The 25,710-nt window shown below is 41.3% G+C and overlaps 1 protein-coding gene across 9 annotated transcripts in view; it reads right to left on the minus strand.

Moving 5' to 3' along the window:
* The window catches only part of ubr2 (ubiquitin protein ligase E3 component n-recognin 2), a 54,057-nt gene that overhangs the window by 2,547 nt on the left and 25,800 nt on the right, over window positions 1-25,710 (minus strand). For 5 of the 9 annotated variants that reach the window (XM_076085387.1, XM_076085386.1, XM_076085384.1 and 2 more), the window contains 20 exons: window positions 25,302-25,404; window positions 24,974-25,022; window positions 24,599-24,753; window positions 23,571-23,670; window positions 20,993-21,102; window positions 16,793-16,876; window positions 16,509-16,687; window positions 15,574-15,782; window positions 15,391-15,484; window positions 15,115-15,276; window positions 14,233-14,321; window positions 12,706-12,766; window positions 12,473-12,621; window positions 12,315-12,370; window positions 11,949-12,045; window positions 10,004-10,071; window positions 9,613-9,751; window positions 9,424-9,514; window positions 1,463-1,593; window positions 1,153-1,261 (listed from right to left, as the gene is read on the minus strand). In XM_076085387.1, the coding sequence (XP_075941502.1) occupies window positions 1,153-1,261; window positions 1,463-1,593; window positions 9,424-9,514; window positions 9,613-9,751; window positions 10,004-10,071; window positions 11,949-12,045; window positions 12,315-12,370; window positions 12,473-12,621; window positions 12,706-12,766; window positions 14,233-14,321; window positions 15,115-15,276; window positions 15,391-15,484; window positions 15,574-15,782; window positions 16,509-16,687; window positions 16,793-16,876; window positions 20,993-21,102; window positions 23,571-23,670; window positions 24,599-24,753; window positions 24,974-25,022; window positions 25,302-25,404 (2,235 nt within the window). Of the gene's footprint in view, window positions 1-1,152; window positions 1,262-1,462; window positions 1,594-9,423; window positions 9,515-9,612; window positions 9,752-10,003; window positions 10,072-10,722; window positions 11,779-11,948; window positions 12,046-12,314; window positions 12,371-12,472; window positions 12,622-12,705; window positions 12,767-14,232; window positions 14,322-15,114; window positions 15,277-15,390; window positions 15,485-15,573; window positions 15,783-16,508; window positions 16,688-16,792; window positions 16,877-20,992; window positions 21,103-23,570; window positions 23,671-24,598; window positions 24,754-24,973; window positions 25,023-25,301; window positions 25,405-25,710 lie in introns of those variants that run through there. The other 4 variants (XM_076085390.1, XM_076085391.1, XM_076085392.1 and 1 more) reach the window with 4 other exon arrangements.

The raw sequence follows: 25,710 nt of genomic DNA on the forward strand, positions 1-25,710 counted from the left end.
ACACGCAACAGGCAGCCTCACTCACAGCGAGTGATCGCTGGGGAGACATGTGGCATCAAGGTCCGTGTACGTTTTGATAGTCTGTTTTACCGTTCAGTCGAAAAAACGACAATACGGAAATATCATGTATTTTCGTTTCAAACCAAAAACGGAAATGGGGGTCCGTGTACGGTCCCCACTGACATACAGAAACCCGTCTGCAAAACCTGTTTCAAAGCCACACAGACCAAGGGAGGCAACACGTCTAACATGGCAAAGCACCTTAACGACAGACGCCCCCAACTTTTCAAAGAGTTCAAAGAACGACGGGTAAGCAAATGTGATTATAAACATGAACACCCCCAAGCTCACCCATAGACAGCTAACATGAGTAGCCTTAGCCTAGTTTGAGGACAAGCCTATATGATGATGTCACAATGCACACAGAAGTGTACGAAATGAAACAATTGATGCAGAATGGCTCCATGCTGGTGGAGCCTGAGGGTGGATCTTGAGCTAATTATTTTTATTTAAGGAAAAATAATTATTCCATGAATTAAGATAAAATATGAAGTGAAAATATCAAACTCACTATGCAAGCAAATGAAGCATTGTTTATCCACCCACTCCCACAGACAGTTAGACAGATGCCAGCAGAGTCAGCAGCAACACAGAGACAGAGTTCCCTTCAGCTGTGTTTGAAAGCCATCGGAAATATGAGAGAGGCTCAAAAGATGCGAAGAGGTTCAACATTAATATTAATGCCATTTGTTAAGTGTTCAAAAAGCTGGGCAGGAACAAGCTGGTAAAAAAGGGAACCATACAGATGTTTTATTTCTTACTATTATAGATAAATATACCAGTATCGTATTTGTGGTATTGTATCGAATTCTGGTATCGTATCGTAAGTATCGGGTATCGTGATACTTATGGCAAGTATCGTATCAAAGTCATAATTTTGGTATCGTGACAACCCTAGTGTGTGTTACACGTGTGTGTGTGTGTGTGTGTTACGTGTGTGTTACACGTGTGTGTGTTACGTGTGTGTGTGTGTTACACGTGTGTGTGTGTGTTACACGTGTGTGTGTGTGTGTTACACGTGTGTGTGTGTGTGTTACACGTGTGTGTGTGTGTGTTACACGTGTGTGTTACACGTGTGTGTGTGTGTGTTACCTGTGTATGAACGGCTCCAGCAGTGTGTTATGAGTCTGGTGGAGCTGCAGCAGGTTGGAGGGCAGATTGAGGTAGCTGCACAGAGCCTCCCACTGACCAGGACCTGCAACTACAACACACACACACACACACGCACACACACGCACACACTTTAACATGATGTCTGTGAACAATGAAAGGTATTACATCATCGGTCCAATCACATTACTGGGTGGCTGCCCAGCAAATCCAGTCAGATTCATCAGTCACAAATACACTAAACTTTAGACCACTACACACTGACAAGCTGTGTGTGTGTGTGTGTTGTTACCCAGTAGGTCAGCAGGTGGCGCTGTAGAGTTCAGGTAGTGGAAGAAAAGGGCGGCGGCTCGGAGGAACGGCAGACTGCCAGCTTTAACACAATGGAACAGCTGCCACCCAGAGGTCACTTCAGGTAAGACACTGAGCCACACACACATTTCATTAATCACATAACTAAACAATATATTACACAGAAATAAATACATCTACATTTGGCCAAATAGCATAAATAAACAGATTAATAGACAATACATTAATCAACTATTATATTTTCCTGTATCTTCTTTAAAGATTCATTTATTAACACATTTGTTTCCACAATCAGTGAAAAAGTAGAAATAGGTATAAATATATAAAGAAAAGATAAAATACTCTTCATTTATTTATTTTATATATTTATTCTATTTTAGCATTTATCTATTTTACCTTTTCTACTCTGAGCCTATTTTTAGGCCTCTGCTCGAAAATGGCAAAGACTGTAAAAGACTAATTCTGTAACTACAAGGTCTATTTTAATAATTTTGATGTTATAATACAGGTAACACTTGTGAGACTTGTTCAGATGTGTAAATATTGTGTATATGTTAGTGGTTAAGAGCAAATGAAGATGGCACACAGCTCAAATTGAAAATTATCAGGTTCACCTGGAAAAAAAAGCACTTTTATTGATATTATTTCTTTGAAATAATGCAGCTGAAAACTGAAAGCTAAAAAAAAAAAAAATCATAGCACAACATGTCAGGAGTCCCTAAAAAAAATTTGGCTTTGATAAAGTGAAGCAGGACAAAGTTAGAAAGGCTTTAGTACCGAGAGGTCAGGCGGGGTCAAGCAGAATTGTCACATGTTCCAGCTGTTCCATTGTAATTTTATATACTATATAACTATATATTTCACTTGTTTTATCACTAATAGTGTTCAATACATCCAAATACAGCAGTTTGGCAACATTTTGAGAGCCGGAATCCTCTCTGAGCCCGTTTCTGTCTCTCATCCATGGGATGAGAGACAGCCCTTTTCCAAGATGGCTGCTGCTGTGCTTCTGTGATCTTGTGGTTGGCATTTCTATCCAACTATAATCTGAGGAATCCTACCTAGAACTAAAATCCCAGTACTAGACTGAATCAAGAAGTCTCCAAACAACCTTTTACAGCTAAACTGTGGACATTATTGGTATTTTGTGGAGGTTTTCTGCTTCATCCTGCTGATCTTTGGGCCTGGTAGGCCTTGAAGCCTAGGACCGGACCATGCCACCCAAAGCTTCAAACAATGCCACTGAGGAACATGTCACCATGGCTCAAGTGCGTGAATTGTTGGACCAGCAAAAAGACTTCTACAAAACTTTGCTTGAACAACAGGAAAAAAGCTTCAAAACATGTGTACAGATCATAGTTGATTCTTCAAACAGGAGGATTGATGATCTGTCGAAGCAGACCTATGATCTTAAGGTGAGTCTAGAAATGACTCAAAAAGAGTTTGATGATTTTAAAATGTCATGTAAAACTGGTTTCAAAAATTGTAATGAAACCAGGACAGATTTGGACACAATCTGCAAAAGTTTGATCTCAATCTCAGACAAGTCAGACTATCTGGAGGGCCGGTCCAGATGCCATGATATTGTGGTAGACGGTAAAGAAAACCTGACTGACTGTGAAGAAAACGTGAGAAAACTCTTCAGTGAAAAACTACAACTGGATCATCTGAAGATAGAGTTGGATGGGACCCACAGGGTTGGGAAGCATATTCCATCTTCACAAAAGCCCCGACCCATTGTGGTGAGATTTCTACGGCTGCAGGATAAACTCTCTGTTCTACATAAAGCTAAACCTTTGAAGGGCTCAGGCATCTTCATCAATGAGGACTTCCCTGAAGTCCGCCAAAGAAGAAAATAACTACTCCCAGCAATGAAGGCAGCTCGAGAGAGAGGTGACATTGCATATTTGAGATACGACAAACTTATTGTCCATCCACCTTCCCAAAACCCACATCAACAAAGAAACCTTCAGAGTCTGGCTCCTTAGTCTCCAACATTAGGAATGTATTAAGTACTTTTTAGATTTTATTGTATCTGTATACATGATTCTCTACATACACTATGGTCTACAACACATCTGATCTGGAAGGCCAGACCTTTACGCCTTTTGATCTCTCTACCAGTGACTCTTATCATTTTGATATTGACCCAGATTTATATTTCTTTTCATCACTTGATGTCTCTAACCTCTGTAGTTTTTATGATCAAACTCAGTTTAATGACTTCTGTGTTTCTCTGCCACGTAATACATTCTCTACTTTTCATCTGAATATAAGAAGTCTTCCTAGCAATTATGACAAATGTATTCATTATTTATCCTTACTGAAGCATGATTTTCCAGTTGTTGCCCTGTCAGAAACATGGCTTACTGTGAGGACTCAAGAGAAATCTTTAAAATACCAAAATACAATTCAGTTCACTATGTTAGAGAGAATAGATGTGGGGGTGGAGTATCTCTGTTTATTCACGGTGACTATGAATTCAACATCAGGGATGATCTCACGTTGAAGTCGGAGAGGGATGAGGTGGAATCTGTTTTTTTTTTTAGAGCTCTCTGGTGCCTCTGGTGTAAAGAATGTTATTGTTGGTGCTATTTATCGCCCACCTGACTCTGTCATCAAAGTGTTCAATGACAGTCTGGGCTGTTCTCTTGACCTGATAAACAATGAGGATAAACTTTGTTACGTTTTAAAATTGACTACATACTCCTACTGGGGATTTTCTCAATATTCTTTACTCTAGTTACTTTTTCCCTCTTATTCATAAAGCAACACGAGTTACAGAACATTCAGTGACTTTGATTGATAACATCTGAACCAATTCTTTGAGTGAAGGAACCAAATCTGGAGTCTTGTATTCTGACTTGTCAGATCATTTTCCCATTTTCCAGTACTCTTTAATCGAGATTAAGAGAGCTAAACATACTAAGAAAATTATGCAGAAAAGAATTATGAGCAAATCAAATATTTAAAAATATTCTTACCAGTATTACATGGGATGATCTATATGTGGAAAATAACACTGATTTGGCATATCAGAAGTTTATGAAAGTTATTAACCTTAGTTTCAATGATTGTTTTCCAATTTGTAGTTCCACCAAGAAAAGCAGTGAAGTTAGTAAGCCCTGGTTCACAAAATATTTACTGGAGCTGCTGAGGAAAACAAATAAACTCTACAGAAAATATGTTTCTAACCCATATCTCTTACTCATGGGGCTTATAAATCCTGTAGAAATAATTATACCCATATCAATAGATCTACTAACAATAAATATTACAGTGAAACATTTATGAAGTGCTCAAAAGATATAAAAAACACATGGAAAGTAATAAATCAAGTGCTGCAAAGAGAAAAGACGACCCCAGAGCTTCCTTCAGTCTTTTTGGATGGCGACAATTCTCTTGACGAGCCATTTGATATCGCTCAAACATTGAATGAATTCTTTGTAAATATTGGTCATGAATTAGCTAACAATATTCCGGCTTGTCATGGGAATCCACTGGATTTTATTCCAACAAATGTCCCTATTATCTCTATTTTATGCCCCCAAATATTCAAGAAATAAGTTATATAATTGATCTCAAAACATCTTCGGCTGGCCATGACAACATTTCTGCGCTTCTTGTCAAACAGGTGAAACAGTCAATATTGCAGCCACTTGTTCACATCTTCACCGTGTCTTTGAAAACAGCTGTTGTGCCAGAGGATTTAAAAATTGCCAAAGTCATTCCTTTGTTTAAAGCAGAAAACCCACGTTGTTTTAACAACTATAGACTAGGGCTGCACGATTATGGCCAAAATCATAATCGCGATTATTTTGATCAATATTGAGATCACGATTATTTATCACGATTATTCATTAATTTTAGGGACAACATCTTTTTATTGCACTTTCACATTTAAATGAACAAGAACACTGCTTCCACTTCCATTGTTGTGCTACATTCTGGCTAATGTACAAATCATTGCATCAGACTGGTCCTGATCACAGTGCATCTCGTAGAAGGAAAATATAAATAAAATAGTATCAACACTTTTTACCCAAAATTAAATCAACAGAGCACTGCTTTCACTTCCATGTTGTGCTACATTCCAGCTAATGTACACGTCTCTGCATCAAAATACAACGTATACGGTACTGATCACCTGAAGCTAAATATAAATAACATTTTTACCCAAAATAAAGGGCTAACTAAAAATAAATATTTTGCTCACAGTATTTATTGGACACGTCTTTGGCCAAATGAAATGCAATTGCATCCGTTATTTCAGCATGTCTTTGGGAGGTGGATGGATACGCTGTCGCGCTATGCAGGGTCGCTGTTATGGGTTTCTGGGTTGACGTTGGACATGGACGGAGATTCAGTGAGGTAACGTTAGCTTTGGCCTTAATGCATTCGTCGTACTGTGGTGATTTTTCAGGTGGTTGAACAAGTTAGTTGTATTGCTATGCGGCGCAGACACAACTCTAACGCACTCTGTGCATATGATTTGTTCTTAGTTAACATCACTTGCCCTAAATCCCAAAAACTTCCAGACAACGGATGATGATCCTTTTCGAGGGGCTAGCTCCTCGCCTTCTGCTTCTGACATTTGATTTAGCTTTCACACGACACCCGTGACCGTCTGCTCTCTGTTCTGTTGTCTGTCTCTCTACTCTTCTACTAATACCGGAGTCGACTGCAGACAGAACTTTTTTTGAGGCTGCCCCTGCAGGGTGCGCGCATGACACCTCCCATCTCGTTCGCCCCCTGGTGGTCGGCTGACTGTTAGTTGAGGACGCGCTTGATTTGATGTGTAGCAGAGCACGTATTTTAAACGTCAATATTGCTGACGATCATGCTCATTTAATTGTGGCAGCCATAATCGTGATCGCGATTAAAATTCGATTAATTATGCAGCCCTACTATAGACCCATATCTATAGTGGCTTGTTTTTCAAAAATACTAGAAAAATTGTACACAAAAGGATTATGTTCCATGTAGAGTCTAATTCAATTCTTTACAAACACCAGTATGGTTTCCGTAAAAAAATCATTCAACTTACATGGCTTTACTTTACCTTGTTGATAAAGTTATCTCTGCACTTGACAATAATGAATTTACTTGCAGTATTTTAATAGACCTTTCCAAAGCCTTCGATACAGTAAACCATCATATTTTATTGGAAAAGCTGCATAAATATGGTTTCCATGACATTGCATACAAATGGCTAAAAAATGATGTCTCCAACAGAAGACAGTTTGTTTGTGTTAAAGGTTGTTATTCAAACAAAGCCAGACTAATATGTGGGGTTCCACAGGGGTCCATTCTTGGACCATTATTATTCCTTATTTATATTAATGATTTGTCTAATGTGTCAAAAAGCCTTTTTCCGATAATGTTTGCAGATGACACAACCCTAATTCTCTCTCATTCAAATTTCAATTCCCTGATTATGGAAGCTAATGCTGGTTTAACTGCCTATGCTACATGGTTCAGATTAAATAAACTCTTTGAATATCAAAAAATCTAATTTTATTATTTTCAGTGGCAATAAATTGTACTCTAAGGATTTATCTAAAATTAAAATTGAATCTGTTGAGATGCCTCAAGTGTCATCTACAAAATTCCTAGGAATTATTATTGATGAGAGTTTAAGTTGGAGTAAACATATTGACTGTTAGCAGAAAAATAAACAAATCTATTGGAATAATAAGGAGGGTTAGACATCTTGTCTCCTTATTCTTTATTACAGTATCATTGATCCCGATCTTTCATATTGTAATATAGTTTGGATCAGTACTTTTCCTACTACTCTGCAAAAAATGTTAATCCTCCAGAAACGTTTTGTTAGGATCGCAACCTGATCAGAGTCACACTTCTCTTCTGCTCCTCTATTTCAGAAATTGCAGATTCTTACTATTTATGACATCAATATTTCACAAACTTGTGTTTTCATTTATAAGATACTTTCAGGTGAAGGAATATTCCTGATCATTTCAAGACCTACTATAAATTCAATTCACAGGTTCACTCTTACTCAACTCATCTTCACATCTTCATCCTCCTAAGTTACAGACTAGCAGAGGTCAACTTTCAATAAGATTTAGAGGAACCAAATTATGGAATGACTTCTCACCTAACAAAAAAATGTCCCTCTATAAAATGTTTTAAAAGATGCCTAAAAGAACATCTAATTGCTGTTTTGTAACAGTTTGTTTATGTATTAGTGTTCATGTCTTTCTTGTTTTAGCTGTTATATTACATTTATAGTTGTTTCACTCATAGGGACTTGTAGCATTAATGTTGCTTATGAGTTACTGCAGGTGTATAAACCAACACACCTGAACAAACACAAGCCCTGCTTACTCTCACATGCACACACATGCTCACACACACTCCACACAATTACATTATGTTTTTCTTTCTTTCTTTGTTTTGTTGTAATATAATGTCTTATGCATATTTAATTTTATCTTTGTAATCTTGTAAAATGTTAATATTATATAGGTGGAGGCTTCAAATAAGCCCAGTTGGCTTTCTGCCTCTCCCTGCTCTGTGATATTCATTTATCTCTTATGTTTGATTATTTTAAATTTTATTGTTTGAATTGTGCAAAATAAATAAATCTAAAATGTTCTCGTCTGAATTCCAGTTGCTGTGTGTGTACGGAGGTCTAGCTCAGCCTATCATCGGTCGATTTCAGTCTATGAGCCCTCCTTTGACGCGTCAGAGTCTTGGAAATGCAGTAGGAGTAGCCTGGTGTTGATTGACAGAACTTTTAGCCAGTAAAAATCAAAAGAGCGCCACGCATCCCCGAGCCTAAAATTCCATTCGCCAAAAGTCTGACCCCCTACCCCCGGGTCCTACAAGTTAGGTTGACCGTGTAGCCGTTAGCTTTTCGTTCGAGTATCGGAGTGCATAGGTCACCGACTCGTGGCGAAAAATACGTGATATTGTGGTACATATTCTAGTTGATTATATTAGTTGTGTATAATTGTGTTTTGAGTGTGTAAAAAGTGACTTACATGATAGTGTTGCCCAGATGTTGCTGTTTAATCTGGTATATAACATGTATACATGCAAAATATTCGCTCTCGATATGTAAATTTCTTCGCCGGTAAATGCTCTGGGCTCTGAGCCCGAGAGCCCCCAAATTTGGGGGCGTCGTGCGCAGAAGGTTGTCATTCTTATTTAACCCTTGTAATGTCCTCCCGATTGCCATACACCTTTTGTCCTCTGGGGTCAAAAATGACCCCGCCTGGTTTGACTGTTATTTAAAGCATACAGTATAAATTGTCAATCAATTCTGTTTTACACCTTTACTTCAGTCCAACACATTGATCCCTTCATTTTGGAATGTAGGGCCAATAGACCTTGTTTACATAAAAGTAGATCCTGTTTTTGAGTGAAAATACAATGAAACAATGAATTATTTTGACTTTATATTATTTTTTACTATTTGACTGATCACAGAGAAGTATATATCAAAGTTTAGTGAGGATGCTGTTTTTGAATCATTTGAATTGTTCTAATGGCAGCACATAATCACACCTGTTGTCCTCTGGGGTCATTTTTGACCCCAGAGGTGGGGTCAAATGGTTAACCAAATAATTAATTAACCATTGTAATGTCCTGGGGTCATTTTTGGGGGTCACATAATCACACCTGTTGTCCTCTGGGGTCATTTTTGACCCCAGAGGACAACAGGTGTGATTATGTGACCCCCAAAAATGACCCCAGGACATTACAATGGTTAATTAATTATTTGGGCCTCTGTATTAGAGCTGCTTCTGGTGATCAATCAATCAAACACTGATCAATATCAGTTTAACACATCCTTTCACCTCCACTTTAAATCACATGTCAATGTGTGTGTGTGTGTGCGTCTAGGTGTGTCTGTGTGAGTGTGGATGTGTCTGAGTGAGAGTGTGTGTGTCCATGTGTGTGTGTACTAACCTGCCAAGGTGTTTCCTCAGCGTGTTGTAGAGCCGCCAGGTGAGCTCCTCCTCCTCTGATCCTCCACTGTCCTGATCCATACACACCTCCTCTACAGACAGACAGGTGAGAGACAGACAGGTGAGAGAGAGACACCTGCAATACGTATGGATGTGTGTGTAAATGTGTGTGTGTGTCAGAGACGGACACCTGTGGTGGAGGTGAGCAGGATCTGAACCAGGTGAGCCACAGTGACCAGGTGAAGCAGGTGGAGGTGGGCGGAGTCTACCACTCTCTGTCCTGATTGGTCCAGACTGTGAACCGAACTGTATGACATCACACTGTAAACCTGCAGAGATAGCAACACACTGACAGTTAACTGGACCTACACTGGAGTTACTACACTGGAGTTACTACACTGGTTACACTGGACCTACACTGGAGTTACACTGGAGCAACACTGGACTTAAACTGGATGTTAACTGGCTGGAAGATAGCTGGACCTACAGTTCACTGGACATAAACAGGACTTAAACCTGATTTAGAGATATAAACAGGATATAAACTGGATTTAAACTCAATATGAAGTGATGAAACTCACCAGCAGGTGAAACATGTCGATGTCGAGGATAGAGAGAGTGTTTTCTACCTGAGAGTCTGGAACCAGGGCTACAGCACACACAGACAACACAGACTGATTACAAACATATGCAACTGTATGCGTGTGTGTGTGTGTCTATTGTGTGTATGTGTGTGTAGCAGTGGCGGGCCGTGCATTTTATACCTGGGCCTTCAGTGCTGTCCTACTACAGTTGAATCAAGTGAAATAATATGTTACATGAAGCTCAACACCTACAAAACACGAACTGCAGAGTGCAGATACATGAATACGTGCATGACGTAGGGCTGGGCGGAATGACCAAAAATGCATATCACGCTCATGGCGCTCATGGCGGCCAACAATATATTCTGCTGCCTGTTGAAGAGCGACAGCAGTTGTTTCGGCTGTTCACCGGTATGACGGTGTGTGAAAAATTATATCATACGGGAAATTAAAACCGGTATACCGGTTGAAGCCCAGCCCTAGCATGACGGGACGCTGCGTCATTAACGGACAATGCATATACTCAAAATCAATGTAATTAACACAATGACAAACTCACAAGAACCAGTCACATATATTCATATGACAACAAAGCAGGACAAATCAATCCAGCAGACCTGCAGCAGATCCACGCATTCCACCACACGAGCACAACACGATAGACAAATGAACAGTAGTAACGTTACTATGCAAACAGACAAACGCACTTCACTTACCAAGTGCTGTTCACTTAAAGACAAACTCCATCCTCCTTTCTTTGTTAAAGAGTTTAATCCCAGTACATCGTTTCAGTTCCAGTAAGAAGTCCTTCTGGATTCATGGACGCCAGTGATGACAGTCGAGCCTCCCCAGTTGTATTTCACCGGTCTGCTGCGGCAGGTTCGCAGTGGTGCCGGGATCCCTCCTCCACCGGCCCCCGCAGACCGCACGCCGGGCCGCGGTTGAGGAGCCGTTTCCCTGCGAACGTGTTCATTGAGTTGTAGATCCACTCGGGTCTCTCCAAAAGTTTTCAGAAGCACCGTAGTGTCCTGCCGTGCTATGGCATCCTCAGGTTAGCGTAGCATAGCTCCAAACACCAACAGCTCAGTTAAAATGAAACACATTCTTAGCCATAAAATGTGCAACGCTTCTCCGACGCTGTCAGCAAGAAATACCGTTCATACAAATCCTTTTCCTGGCTGAGTCAGGCTGCCAGCTGTGGTTGACTGACCATTTCTTACGATGTCCAGCTTTTCCTGAAATGTCCTTTCTTGAGAAAGGCGTTGTCAGTAAATCCGTTTCTCCTCCTTCAGCCATTGAGTGTTAAAAAAACAAAGCTAGGTAAAAAAAATAAATAAACTACACCAAGCAAAACCCTAAAAATGTTATAATTTCTTCCATATCTTTCAATTTGAACTCTCACTCCTCCGACTAAGCCTCTGATGGCTAGTTAAGTTTCGTTTCACAATAGTCACGTGTTCGCCCACTGACCAATCACAGCGCACCTGAAAACCGAGCTGCACGTTAATGCTGACGTACTTATAGGCCAGCTAGCAGGCTCTGACACGTCAAAGAATACGCCCAACATGTCAAACTAAAGATCTGATTGGTTGAACACTATGACAATCAACAATATCGTCCCCATTCACTTAAACTGCACATGAATGCACCTGAGAGTCTGCAGGCCTCAGGCCTCTCTTCTTACCTCGAGACACAGAGGTGAGATCTGATTGGATAAAAGCTCTACTTAAAACAAGCTGCACTGGAAGCAGAGCAACTGAGGAAGACAGTAGCTGTGCAATGAGAACATAAGATAATGGGAAAAATATGTTTATAAATTATAATACATGTAGTGTATTTAAGAAACATTATTAAATTATAAAATAGATATAACTTTGTGATTCTGTTTAGGCCAGCAGAGTAGGCCTTGAAGGCCCACCACTGGTGTGTACGTGTGAATTACCTGCTAGCAGCCTGATGAAGTGTGACTGAACTGTTGTTGGTGGAGCTGCAGTCCAACAGGCTGAACTGAACCTGGTGAGAGCGCTTAAACAGTCGTCCTGTAACGCACACACACACACACACACACACACACACACACACACACACACACACACACACACACACACACACACACACACACACACACACACACACACACACACACACACACACACAATATCTTCATGATGTCATGATGTACCTGAAGTGAACATATATTCTTCATGTGTTACTTTCTGGTGTTGCTTCATTCAAACCTCAATAAAACTCTGTAATTGATTCTGTTACTAAATATCTGAAACAATGCAGGTTTCCATCTCCTGTCTACCTGTCGGCAAGGTAAACTTCCAAACAACGGCTTGTCTTCATCCATCAGGAGGCGCTCTGCAAAGAAACACACTGTCAGCACAACCTCTGACCTCCCAGGTGTGCACGCGTACCCCTCCCAGGTGTGCTCATGTACCCTTCCCAGGTGTGTGTACATACCTATGCTCTGGATGGTGTAGGCGCAGGTGGACCAGCTCAGCACCGGGACTCTGTGGTCCTGCTCGTTGGGGTTCACCTTGAGTCCCACCTTGTAGGTCGACATGCCGAAGGTGGTGATCATCTCCCTGATGTTGCTGGAGAACGGGTTCCTGAGAGAGACAGTGACATCATCACCTGCTGACATCATCCAGGTGTGTTCTAACAGATGTGCAGTGGTACCAATCCAAACTCACTGTGGAGTGAAGTCGACTCTGAATCCTTCAGGAACAGGAGGCTCCGCACCCTCTGCTACACCTGAAATAGACACACAGGTCATTAAACACGTAACCAAACAATATATTTATCAAACACAAACACAGATTTGGACGGTGTGACTCCACCCTCTAAATCAGGGATTCCCAAAGTGTGGTGCCCCCAGGGGTGCGCGAGCTGCCTCTAGGGGGTGCGCGAGAGGAAAAATGTAATGGTGGTCTAATGGTGTAATAATTAATATTAAATATAATTTTAAAAAATGTAAGTGGGATTTTTCACAAAATAAAAACATGAATTATAATAATTCCCTTTGTAAGATTTAAATTAAAAATTAAAAACTTACAATTTAATAAATAAATGCACTTCAGCTCCTGCCGCCAGTCTTTTACGTACGCACTAGCCAGCCTAGCTTGTGCAGCTAATGTCAGCTAACAGCTAACTTCATTCATTCAGCAACATTCATGCAAATATGCTAAACTGGCTGAAATCGGGGAAACTGTCAGGTGGGACATCTGAAGCTATCAGTCATAAAAGAGGAGAGGGACAGAGAGAGAGAGAGAGGAATCGGAGGCGAGAGAAACGGAGAGGTGCGTTGGGGAGAGACCGGGAGAAGAAATCGAACAGGAGTCAGAGGAAGATGAGACGGAGGAGACCGAAAAGGAGGAAGGAATAGCACAGACAAATGGGGAGCACATCGGCCCATCGCAGAGTCAAGGTGAAAAAAGAGGAAATATGATGAAAATTATCTGTGTCTGGGCTTCATTGGCAATGCAGATTGCCCAAAGCCACAGTGCGTGGTGTGCAGTGAGGTTCTGGCTAACAGCTGTCTGAAGCCCTCTTATTTACGTCGCCACCTGAACACCAAGCATGCCAGTGCAAGTCAAAAGCCCCTTACATTTTTTTATATCGAAATCGGAGGAGTTACAAAACAGCCCAAAACAACTGTTGGGTCTGCAAAACATGCACTACGGGCTTCATATCTGGTCAGTTACAGAATAGCAAGAAAGGGGCTACCTCACACAATCGCCGAAGACGTGTGCTTGCCAGCTGCCAAAGAGATGGTGGAATGTATGATTGGAGAGAGAGAAGCAAACAAGTTGGACATGATCCCGGTGTCCAACAACACTGTCGCGCCGCATCGATGCTTTGTCCGAAGACATCCTGGCTACATTAGTCGGTCGCGTGAAGAAGAGTGAGTTTTACACTCTGCAAGTAGACGAGTCTACAGATGTGGCCAATCTGGCCAATCTTCTGGTGTATGTCCGTTACCTTTTCGAAGGCATGGTGCAGGAAGATTTTTTGTCTTTTTTATCTTGTAAACAAACGCCACGCGCGAGCAAACTGTTCTCTCATTGGTCCGATTTTTATGCGGCTATAAATAGGCTCTGTTGCTTTTTTTTTAAGGTGTGGGGGATTGGGGGTGCGTGAACCCGGTCAGGACGTAGAAGGGGGTGCGTGGCCTAAAAAGTTTGGGAACCGCTGCTCTAAATGATTGACAGGTGACTGACCATCAGACGGCTTCCTGTGGGCGGAGTGTAGTGCTGATGTTTGCTGATTGGCTGTGCTAAGCCACGCCTCCAGAGTGGGATGATCGACCCTGAGAGAAAAGGGAGAGAGTTGACCTGTAGTCAGGTGTGTGTGTGTGTGCTCCTGTAGTCAGGTGTGTGTGTGTGTACCTGTAGTCAGGTGTGCGTGTGTACACCTGTAGTCAGGTGTGTGTGCCCCTGTAGTCAGGTGTGTGTGTGTGCCCCTGTAGTCAGGTGTGTGTGTGTGCCCCTGTAGTCAGGTGTGTGTGTGTGTGTGTGCCCCTGTAGTCAGGTGTGTGTGTGTGTACCTGTAGTCAGGTGTGTGTGTGTACACCTGTAGTCAGGTGTGCGTGTGTACACCTGTAGTCAGGTGTGTGTGTGCCCCTGTAGTCAGGTGTGTGTGTGTGCCCCTGTAGTCAGGTGTGTGTGTGTGCCCCTGTAGTCAGGTGTGTGTGTGTGCCCCTGTAGTCAGGTGTGTGTGTGTGTGCCCCTGTAGTCAGGTGTGTGTGTGTGTGTGTGCCCCTGTAGTCAGGTGTGTGTGTGTGTGCCCCTGTAGTCAGGTGTGTGTGTGTGCCCCTGTAGTCAGGTGTGTGTGTGTGCCCCTGTAGTCAGGTGTGTGTGTGTGTGCCCCTGTAGTCAGGTGTGTGTGTGTGTACCTGTAGTCAGGTGTGTGTGTGTGCCCCTGTAGTCAGGTGTGTGTGTGTGCCCCTGTAGTCAGGTGTGTGTGTGTGCCCCTGTAGTCAGGTGTGTGTGTGTGCCCCTGTAGTCAGGTGTGTGTGTGTGCCCCTGTAGTCAGGTGTGTGTGTGTGCCCCTGTAGTCAGGTGTGTGTGTGTGCCCCTGTAGTCAGGTGTGTGTGTGTGTACCTGTAGTCAGGTGTGTGTGTGTGTGGCAGCAGAGGGATCACAGTGTTGCTCAAACACTCGCACAGCGGACACAGGAACTCTCCGTTCTCCACATCGTAGCTGGTGTGACCTCGTAGACGCTGCTGACGTCTCTGCTCCTTCAGCTGCACCGCCTCAAAGTACCTGAGCACACACACAGACACACACACACTTTGTGTTGTGATTCAGCGCTGTATAAATAGACTTTATTACTATTATTGTTGGCTGGTGGTCCTGAGTGTAGCTGCAGTGTCTCACCTCTGCCAGCAGGTGGCGTGCATGATGTGTCCACAGCTGGCCGTGTGGATCCCCAGCGACAGGTCGGGGTGCATAAACAGAGGGTCGTGACGCTCTGAAACACACATTCACGCCTCCGTCAAACAACACTGATTAACACTGATGGGCTGCTGTCCCGATGAGTTCATAGTTAGCCCCGCCCACCTGGGTCAGGTAGGTTGCGTTGGCGGTTTTTAGATAAAACTGTCGACCTCTGGATGAAGGCCGCCAGCACCATGGCTCTGCCTTGACTTCTGACCTCCTGCTCCTCCTGACACAGGATACAAGTCACCAACTGACGGCGCTCGGCTCCGCCCACTCTCCTGGGACCAACACACACCTGTGAAACACAGGTTTGGTCTGAACTGGGAGGACTGGGAGGGGAGGAGACAGAGAAAGGGAGGGAGAAAATATTTTAATGTTATGTAACCAGATTTGTCTCTTTACCTGTGTACAGGTGTATACAAGTGTGTACAGGTGTATACAGGTGTGTACAGGTGTATACAAGTGTGTACAGGTGTGTCCAGGTGTATAAAGCTGTGTACAGGTGTTTAAAACTGTGTCCAGGTGTGTACAGGTGTGTCCAGGTGTATAAAGATGTATACAGGTGTGTAAAAGTGTGTAAAGATGTATGGTGTGTCCAGGTGTGTAAAAGTGTGTAAAGATGTATACAGGTGTGTAAAAGTGTGTAAAGATGTATACAGGTGTGTCCAGGTGTATACAGGTGTATAAAGGTGTGTAAAAGTGTGTAAAGATGTATACAGTTGTGTCCAGGTGTGTAAAGATGTATACAGGTGTGTCCAGGTGTATAAAGGTGTGTACAGGTGTTTACAACTGTGTAAAGATGTATACAGGTGTGTCCAGGTGAATACAGGTGTATAAAGGTGTGTAAAAGTGTGTAAAGATGTATACAGGTGTGTCCAGGTGAATACAGGTGTATAAAGGTGTGTAAAAGTGTGTAAAGATGTATACAGTTGTGTCCAGGTGTGTAAAGATGTATACAGGTGTGTCCAGGTGTATAAAGGTGTGTACAGGTGTTTACAACTGTGTAAAGATGTATACAGGTGTGTGCAGGTGTGCGCAGGTGTGTGCAGGTGTACCTGTTTTCTGCAGTGGACGTGGACGCCTCCAGCTCCTCCAGACTCTGCTGGAAAAGCTCTTTGTTCTCGTTGATGAAATGTTTCTGCATCTCAGACATCTGAGCCATGATCTTCTCCCTCCGGAGACGAGCCATCTCCGCCTTCCTCTTCCTCTCCGCCTTGTCTTTGTCTCTCACCATCTGCAGGGAGACGACGACATCATCATCACCATCATGGTCATTATCATCATCACCACCACAGATAATCAATAATCAATGACCATCACACCAGTTTAGGAGTCTTACCTCCTCCGGTCCTTGTCCCTGAGAGATGGTGACGGTGAAGGTGGAGGACGTTTGTTCTCTCCTCGTTTTGATGTTTGCAACCATCTGAACACACAAACAAGCTTTTATGTCCACACCTGAACGTCTCAAAGACCCATAGGGACCCACCAGGACCACGAAAAAAAAAAGTTAAAGTTTGAAAACACTTAGAAAACTTAGACTTAGATATATATATATATATATATATATCTATATATAGATATATATATCTATATCATAAATATATGATATATATATATATATATATATCTATATCATAAATATATGATATATATAGATATATATGATATATATATATCTATATCTATATATCTATATAGATATATATATATAGATATATAGATATAGATATATATATAGATATATATATATAGATATATATATATAGATATATAGATATAGATATATATATATATAGATATAGATATATAGATATAGATATATATATAGATAGATATATATATATATAGATATAGATATATATATATATAGATATAGATAGATATATATATATAGATATACAGTGGGGCAAAAAAGTATTTAGTCAGCCACCAATTGTGCAAGTTCTCCCACTTAAAAAGATGAGAGATGCCTGTAATTTTCATCAAAGAATCCAGGAAATCACATTGTAGGATTTTTAATGAATTAATTGGTAAATTCCTCGGTAAAATAAGTATTTGGTCACCTACAAACAAGCAAGATTTCTGGCTCTCACAGACCTGTAACTTCTTCTTTAAGAGGCTCCTCTGTCCTCCACTCATTACCTGTATTAATGGCACCTGTTTGAACTCGTTATCAGTATAAAAGACACCTGTCCACAACCTCAAACAGTCACACTCCACTATGGCCAAGACCAAAGAGCTGTCAAAGGACAACAGAAACAAAATTGTAGACCTGCACCAGGCTGAGAAGACTGAATCTGCAATAGGTAAGCAGCTTGGTGTGAAGAAATCAACTGTGGGAGCAATTATTAGAAAATGGAAGACATACAAGACCACTGATAGTCTCCCTCGATCTGGGGCTCCCCGTGGGGTCAAAATGATCACAAGAACGGTGAACAAAAATCCCAGAACCACACGGGGGGACCTAGTGAATGACCTGCAGAGAGCTGGGACCAAAGTAACAAAGGCTACCATCAGTAACACACTACGCCGCCAGGGACTCAAATCCTGCAGTGCCAGACGTGTCCCCCTGCTTAAGCCAGTACATGTCCAGGCCCGTCTGAAGTTTGCTAGAGAGCATTTGGATGATCCAGAAGAGGATTGGGAGAATGTCATATGGTCAGATGAAACCAAAATAGAACTTTTTGGTAAAAACTCAACTCGTCGTGTTTGGAGGAGAAAGAATGCAGAGTTGCATCCAAAGAACACCATACCTACTGTGAAGCATGGGGGTGGAAACATCATGCTTTGGGGCTGTTTTTCTGCAAGGGGACCAGGATGACTGATCCGTGTAAAGGAAAGAATGAATGGGGCCATGTATCGTGAGATTTTGAGTGGAAACCTCCTTCCATCAGCAAGGGCATTGAAGATGAAACGTGGCTGGGTCTTTCAGCATGACAATGATCCCAAACACACCGCCCGGGCAACGAAGGAGTGGCTTCGTAAGATGCATTTCAAGGTCCTGGAGTGGCCTAGCCAGTCTCCAGATCTCAACCCCATAGAAAATCTGTGGAGGGAGTTGAAAGTCCGTGTTGCCCAGCGACAGCCCCAAAACATCACTGCTCTAGAGGAGATCTGCATGGAGGAATGGGCCAAAATACCAGCAACAGTGTGTGAAAAGCTTGTGAAGACTTACAGAAAACATTTGACCTCTGTCATTGCCAACAAAGGGTATATAACAAAGTATTGAGATGAACTTTTGTTATTGACCAAATACTTATTTTCCACCATAATTTGCAAATAAATTCTTTAAAAATCAGACAATGTGATTTTCTTTCTCGTTCTGTCTCTCATAGTTGAGGTGTACCTATGATGAAAATTACAGGCCTCTCTCATCTTTTTAAGTGGGAGAACTTGCACAATTGGTGGCTGACTAAATACTTTTTTTCCCCACTGTATATTAGTGCTGGGCAACGATTACAACTTTTTAATCGCGATTAATCGCGATAAATCTCATTGTTATGCGCAAAGTACAATAATGAATTCAAAAGTAGTGTATTGTGCACTTTTATTTTAAAGTGCTGCTATATGAACAAAAGGTCAATAACATTTGGTTTAAACACTTTAAACACATCAGGTTCTTGTTAGTAGCATTATTACCTTTACACAGCAGCAGTTATAACACAGTTATGATTCTGATCATAGATATTCAGCCGGTGTTCACAACTTTATCTTCATGTGTGTAAGAGATGATGTTTAAATATACTTCTTGAAAACTGCAAACCTATCTACGTCATGTTTTTATGTTTGTTAAATTCTCAGTAGTGATAACTAAATGATGCTTATTATACATATTACAAACAAAACACTTTAAAAACTAACACAATCATTTAAATGAATCATTTATTTTTTTGGTATTTAGGTCAGACACATATGCAATGCTGATTACCGTAATATGTGTGGTATTTGTTATAAATGTACGTTGGTACATAGAGGGTGATAAGAAGCTGTACATGGAGGGACTTATATGAAGGCAAATCACTGTCAAAATCCGAGAGCGCAAATGAGATCCATGCCCGCGCGGAAATCAAACAGCCGCGCGCGTATTTTAATTAGACGAGCGCATTTACGTCACTCCGCGAGCAGAATTCACGCTATCGAAACTTTAACCCGCTCGCTCGCGGGTCTTTTTCTTTTTGACAGTAAGTGGGCGGACCCAGTCTCCATCGTATCTCTACATCTAATTGGTTACAATCCTGGTCTTGGGATAAACCGGATATCACTCTGACACACACGCTAGTTCTGATAGAGGTGGTTTTCAATCCGCCACTAAACACTACTCCACTACATCTCAGGATGTTTTACATTTGTCTGACAGGTTTTTATAAACTTTTCAGACTGTAGAGGCTGATGAAATACAAATTATGTTAATAGAGTTGTTAAATACAATAATTAAAAATGTGTTAAAGTCAAGTTGCTCAGATTGGTTTAAATTCACTCCATCATTCTATTACAGACGATGTGTGTTTGATACTCAAACCTCTTGTGACAAACAGCTCAAAGAAACTCTTTGATCTTAATTGATTAAAACGTGATGTGATCATATTTAATCATACTGTTGTGTTTACAGAAGAGATATAATATAGTTGTATATAATATGAGCAACAATTTGGACCTGCTCAAAGATCTGGAGCCAAGATTAGGGACCACTGTTTGTATATTAACTGTTAAATCACTGACAAGTAGTTAGTGGATGAAAAAGTATTCAGATCCTTCACTGCAGTAAACGTACTAACACCATACTGATGAAACAATCCACTACCAGTAAAATACCTGCATTCAAAACCTTAGTCAATGTTATTATCAGCAAAATCTACTTTAAGTGCAGAAAGTAAAAGTACCCGTGCAATAAAATGTACATTATTTGCCCCTGACCTGTAATCTGAAAATCTCCCCCGAGCGTCTGTGTCAGAGTGATATCCGGTTTATCCCAAGACGAGGATTGTAACCAATCAGATGTAGAGATACAATGGAGACTGGGTCCGCCCACTTACTGTCAAAAAGAAAAACTACTCGCGAGCGAGCAGGAAAAATACTCGAGCGAGCGGGTTGAAGCTTCGCGAGCGAGCGGGTTGAAGCTTCGCGAGAGTGAATTCTGCTCGCGGAGTGACGTAAAAGCGCTCGTCAAAGTAAAATGTGCGCGGCTGTTTGATTTCCGTGCGCATGGATCTCATTTGCGCTCTCGGATTTTGACAGTGATTTGCCTTCATAGACTTAGGACCCAGGGGAATGTAGGTGAAGCATGGAACTACTGTAGTCTGTACTGTGGCAGCAGGAAGTGACGCCACACAAACAGCTGTTCACCGCTCGCTGCCCGGTTCTTGTGTTAAAAATGTGCGATAATAATAAAAAAACAACTGCGTTAACACGCGATAAAATTATTGTCGGCGTTAATTAAGGAACGCGTTAACTTGCCCAGCACTAATATATATATAATAATATGTATTAGTACCTCAGTGTAAACTGAGCCTGTAGGGAGTGACATCAGACTGACGCTCACCTTTAGGATCCAGGTGATCATGTCTTTGTGAACCTCCAGGTGAGGAGCGTTCTGCAGACTCTCCAACAGAGCCAGGACACTTCCTGAAGTACTGGGAGCTTCACCTGGACCTGAAAACACACACACACACACACACACACACACACACTAGGAGAAAGGTAGAACATGGTGCGGGTTGGAATGGAACCCGGGCCTATGAAGGGAGCTGTGTGTATAACGTGTGTATAATATATGTATACATTGTGAGTGTATATATAATGCAGTGATTTTCAACCGCTGTGCTGCGGCACACCAGTGTGCCGTGAGAGATCGTCAGGTGTGCCGTGGGAAAATGTCCAATTTCAGTCAAAAAAACATTATTTAGTTGCTGCAAATACTTTGCCATTGTTGAGCGTCTGAGCTGCAACATAGTGGCTGGCTAAGTAATAAATACTCTTCCATGCCAGTGGGTGGCAGTAGGTAGCGCAATAATGACCGTGTTAATTGAAGACGGTAGAATTAAATGATGCCCGATTTGCACTTTGTCCAATATCCATTATATCCTGTTTATTAAATGTTGACCCTATTTGGCCCTCAAAGTAGTCCCAATTTTTAATAGTGACCGTCTCTGTGATTGAGTTTGACTCCTCTGCATATATGCTGTGTTATGCTAAAAGGCGTCATTTTGTATCTTTTTTGGTTGTTGGTGTGCCGCGGGATCTTTTTAATGTAAAAAATGTGCTGCGGCTCAGAAAAGGTTGACAAACACTAAAATAATGTGTATATATATATATATAGATAGATCTCTCTATCTATCTCTCTATATATATATATATCTCTCTATATCTATATATATATCTCTCTATATATATATATATCTCTCTATATATATATATATCTCTCTATCTCTCTATCTATCTATATCTCTCTATCTATCTATCTATATCTCTCTATCTATCTATCTATATATATATCTCTCTATCTATATATATATATATCTCTCTATCTATCTATCTATCTCTCTCTCTCTATCTATCTATCTCTCTCTCTCTATCTATCTATCTATATCTCTCTATCTATCTATCTATATATATCTCTCTATCTATCTATCTATCTATCTATATCTCTCTATCTATCTCTCTATCTATCTATATCTCTCTATCTATCTATCTATCTATCTATCTATCTATATATATATATATATATATATATATATATATATATATATATATATATATAGTTGTGTGAAAAAGTGTTTGCCCCCTTCCTGATTTCTTATTTTTTTGCATGTTTGTCACACTTAAATGTTTCAGATCATCAAACAAATTTAAATATTAGACAAAGATAACACAAGTAAACACAAAATGCAGTTTTTAAATGAAGGTTTTTATTATTAAGGGGGAAAATAAATCCATACCTACATGGCCCTGTGTGAAAAAGTGATTGCCCCCCTCTGTTAAACATAAATTAACTGTGGTTTATCACATCTTTGGAAAGCTGAGTTCAATTTCTCTAGCCACACCCAGGCCTGATTACTGCCACACCTGTTCTCAATCAAGAAATCACTTAAATAGGACCTGCCTGACAAAGTGAGGTAGACCAAAAGATCCTCAAAAGCTAGACATCATGCTGCAATCCAAAGAAATTCAGGAACAAATGAGAAACAAAGTAATTGAGATCTATCAGTCTGGAAAAGGTTACAAAGCCATTTCTAAAGCTTTGGGACTCCAGCGAACCACAGTGAGAGCCATTATCCACAAATGGCGAAAACATAGAACAGTGGTGAACCTTCCCAGGAGTGGCCGGCCGGCCGACCAAAATTACCCCAAGAGCGCAGCGACGACTCATCCAAGAGGGTTAGGAACATCATACCAACAGTAAAATATGCTGGTGGTAGTGTGATGGTCTGGGGCTGTTTTGCTGCTTCAGGACCTGGAAGACTTGCTGTGGTAAATGGAACCATGAATTCTGCTGTCTACCAAAAAATCCTGAAGGAGAATGTCCGGCCATCTGTTCTTGACCTCAAGCTGAAGCGCACTTGGGTTCTGCAGCAGGACAATGATCCAAAACACACCAGCAAGTCCACCTCTGAATGGCTTAAGAAAAACAAAATGAAGACTTTGGAGTGGCCTAGTCAAAGTCCCGACCTGAATCCGATTGAGATGCTGTGGCATGGCCTTAAAAAGGCGGTTCATGCTCGAAAACCCTCCAATGTGGCTGAATTACAACAATTCTGCAAAGATGAGTGGGCCAAAATTCCTCTACAGCGCTGTAAAAGACTCATTGCCAGTTATCGCAAACGCTTGATTGCAGTTGTTGCTGCTAAGGGTGGCCCAACCAGTTATTAGGTTTAGGGGGCAATCACTTTTTCACACAGGGCCATGTAGGTTTGGATTTTCTTTCCCCCTTAATAATAAAAACCTTCATTTAAAAACTGCATTTTGTGTTTACTTGTGTTATCTTTGTCTAATATTTAAATTTGTTTGATGATCTAAAACATTTAAGTGTGACAAACATGCAAAAAAATAAGAAATCAGGAAGGGGGCAAACACTTTTTCACACAACTGTATATATATATATATAATGTGTGTACACTGACGTATGATCTTGCAGGTGTAGTTAAAGGTGACGTCATCATCTCTGCTGCTCTCCAGCTGCTGCTCTTCCTCCAGAAGAGCCACGCCCACCAGGTGGAGCACCTGTACACACAGTACACAGGACAGTGTTTACATATTAATATGAACAGTACACCCCCCTATGTGTCTCACCCTCTACAGTGTTTACATATTAATATGGACAGTACACCCCCCTATGTGTCTCACTCTCTACAGTGTTTACATATTAATATGGACAGTACACCCCATGTGTCTCACTCTCTACAGTGTTTACATATTAATATGGACAGTACACCCCCCTATGTGTCTCACCCTCTACAGTGTTTACATATTAATATGGACAGTACACCCCCCTATGTGTCTCACTCTCTACAGTGTTTACATATTAATATGGACAGTACACCCCCCTATGTGTCTCACTCTCTACAGTGTTTACATATTAATATGGACAGTACACCCCCCTATGTGTCTCACCCTCTACAGTGTTTACATATTAATATGGACAGTACACCCCCCTATGTGTCTCACTCTCTACAGTGTTTACATATTAATATGGACAGTACAGCCCCCTATGTGTCTCACTCTACAGTGTTTACATATTATTATGAACAGTACATCCCCCTATGTGTCTCACTCTCTACAGTGTTTACATATTAATATGGACAGTACACCCCCCTATGTGTCTCACCCTCTACAGTGTTTACATATTAATATGGACAGTACACCCCCCTATGTGTCTCACTCTCTACAGTGTTTACATATTAATATGGACAGTACACCCCCCTATGTGTCTCACCCTCTACAGTGTTTACATATTAATATGGACAGCACACCCCCCTATGTGTCTCACCCTCTACAGTGTTTACATATTAATATGGACAGTACACCCCCCTATGTGTCTCACCCTCTACAGTGTTTACATATTAATATGGACAGTACACCCCCCTATGTGTCTCACTCTCTACAGTGTTTACATATTAATATGGACAGTACACCCCCCTATGTGTCTCACTCTCTGCAGCATGGACTCGGTCCAGCCCCCCCCACTGGGCTCCACAGCCCACTGCAGCACAGCGCCCTCTACAGCCAGCAGCACGTCACACTGAAGCAGGTTCACCAGGCTGCTAAACAGAGGACAGAGAGGAGGGGGGGGAGGGGGGGGGAGGGCTGAGCACACACACACACACACACACACACACACACACACACACACACACACACACACACACACACACACACACACACACACACACACACACACACACACACACACACACACACACACACACACACACACACACACACACACACACACACACACACACACACACCATGAAACATCATCACACAGGTGCACAGTAACTATGAGACAGACAGGTGTGTTTACCTGTGTCCTCTCCGTTCTGTCTCCTCAGCTTCCTCTGAGCCTCCTCAGCCTGCAACACATCACACACTGTTACCATGACATCAATCACCTGATCAAGTTATTGATCAGTGACCCGATCAATCACCTGATCAAGTTATTGATCAGTGACCCGATCAATCACCTGATCAAGTTATTGATCAGTGACCCAATCAATCACCTGATCAAGTTATTGATCAGTCACCCGATCAAACCCCGATCAATAAATTGACCAATCACCCGATCAAAAAATGTATCAATTGCCCGATCAATCACCTGATCAATAACCTGATCAATAACCTGATCAGTGTACCTTGGACTGGTCGGCTCTGCTGTAGTGATGAAAGTAAAGGTTGAAGTGTTTGTTCCACTCAGGACGGAGTTCATAGAGACCTCGACCAGTCACACCTGGTTTCCTGTTGACACAGTGGATCTATATTAGATCTATAGTATCTATAGTAGAATCTACTATAGATCTATAGTAAATCTATAGTAAATCTATAGTAAATCTATAGTATCTATAGTAAATCTACTATAGATCTATAGTAGATCTATAGTAGAATCTACGATAGATCTATAGTATAGATCTATAGTAGATTCTACTATAGATCTATAGTAGAATCTATAGATCTATAGTAGATTTACTATAGATACTATAGATCTATAGTAAATCTACTATAGATACTATAGATCTATAGTAGAATCTACTATAGATCTATAGT

Source organism: Anarhichas minor, unplaced genomic scaffold (assembly GCF_050575085.1).
Source record: "Anarhichas minor isolate MPS153535 unplaced genomic scaffold, ASM5057508v1 ptg000154l, whole genome shotgun sequence".
In the NCBI taxonomy this organism is placed as follows: domain Eukaryota; kingdom Metazoa; phylum Chordata; class Actinopteri; order Perciformes; family Anarhichadidae; genus Anarhichas; species Anarhichas minor.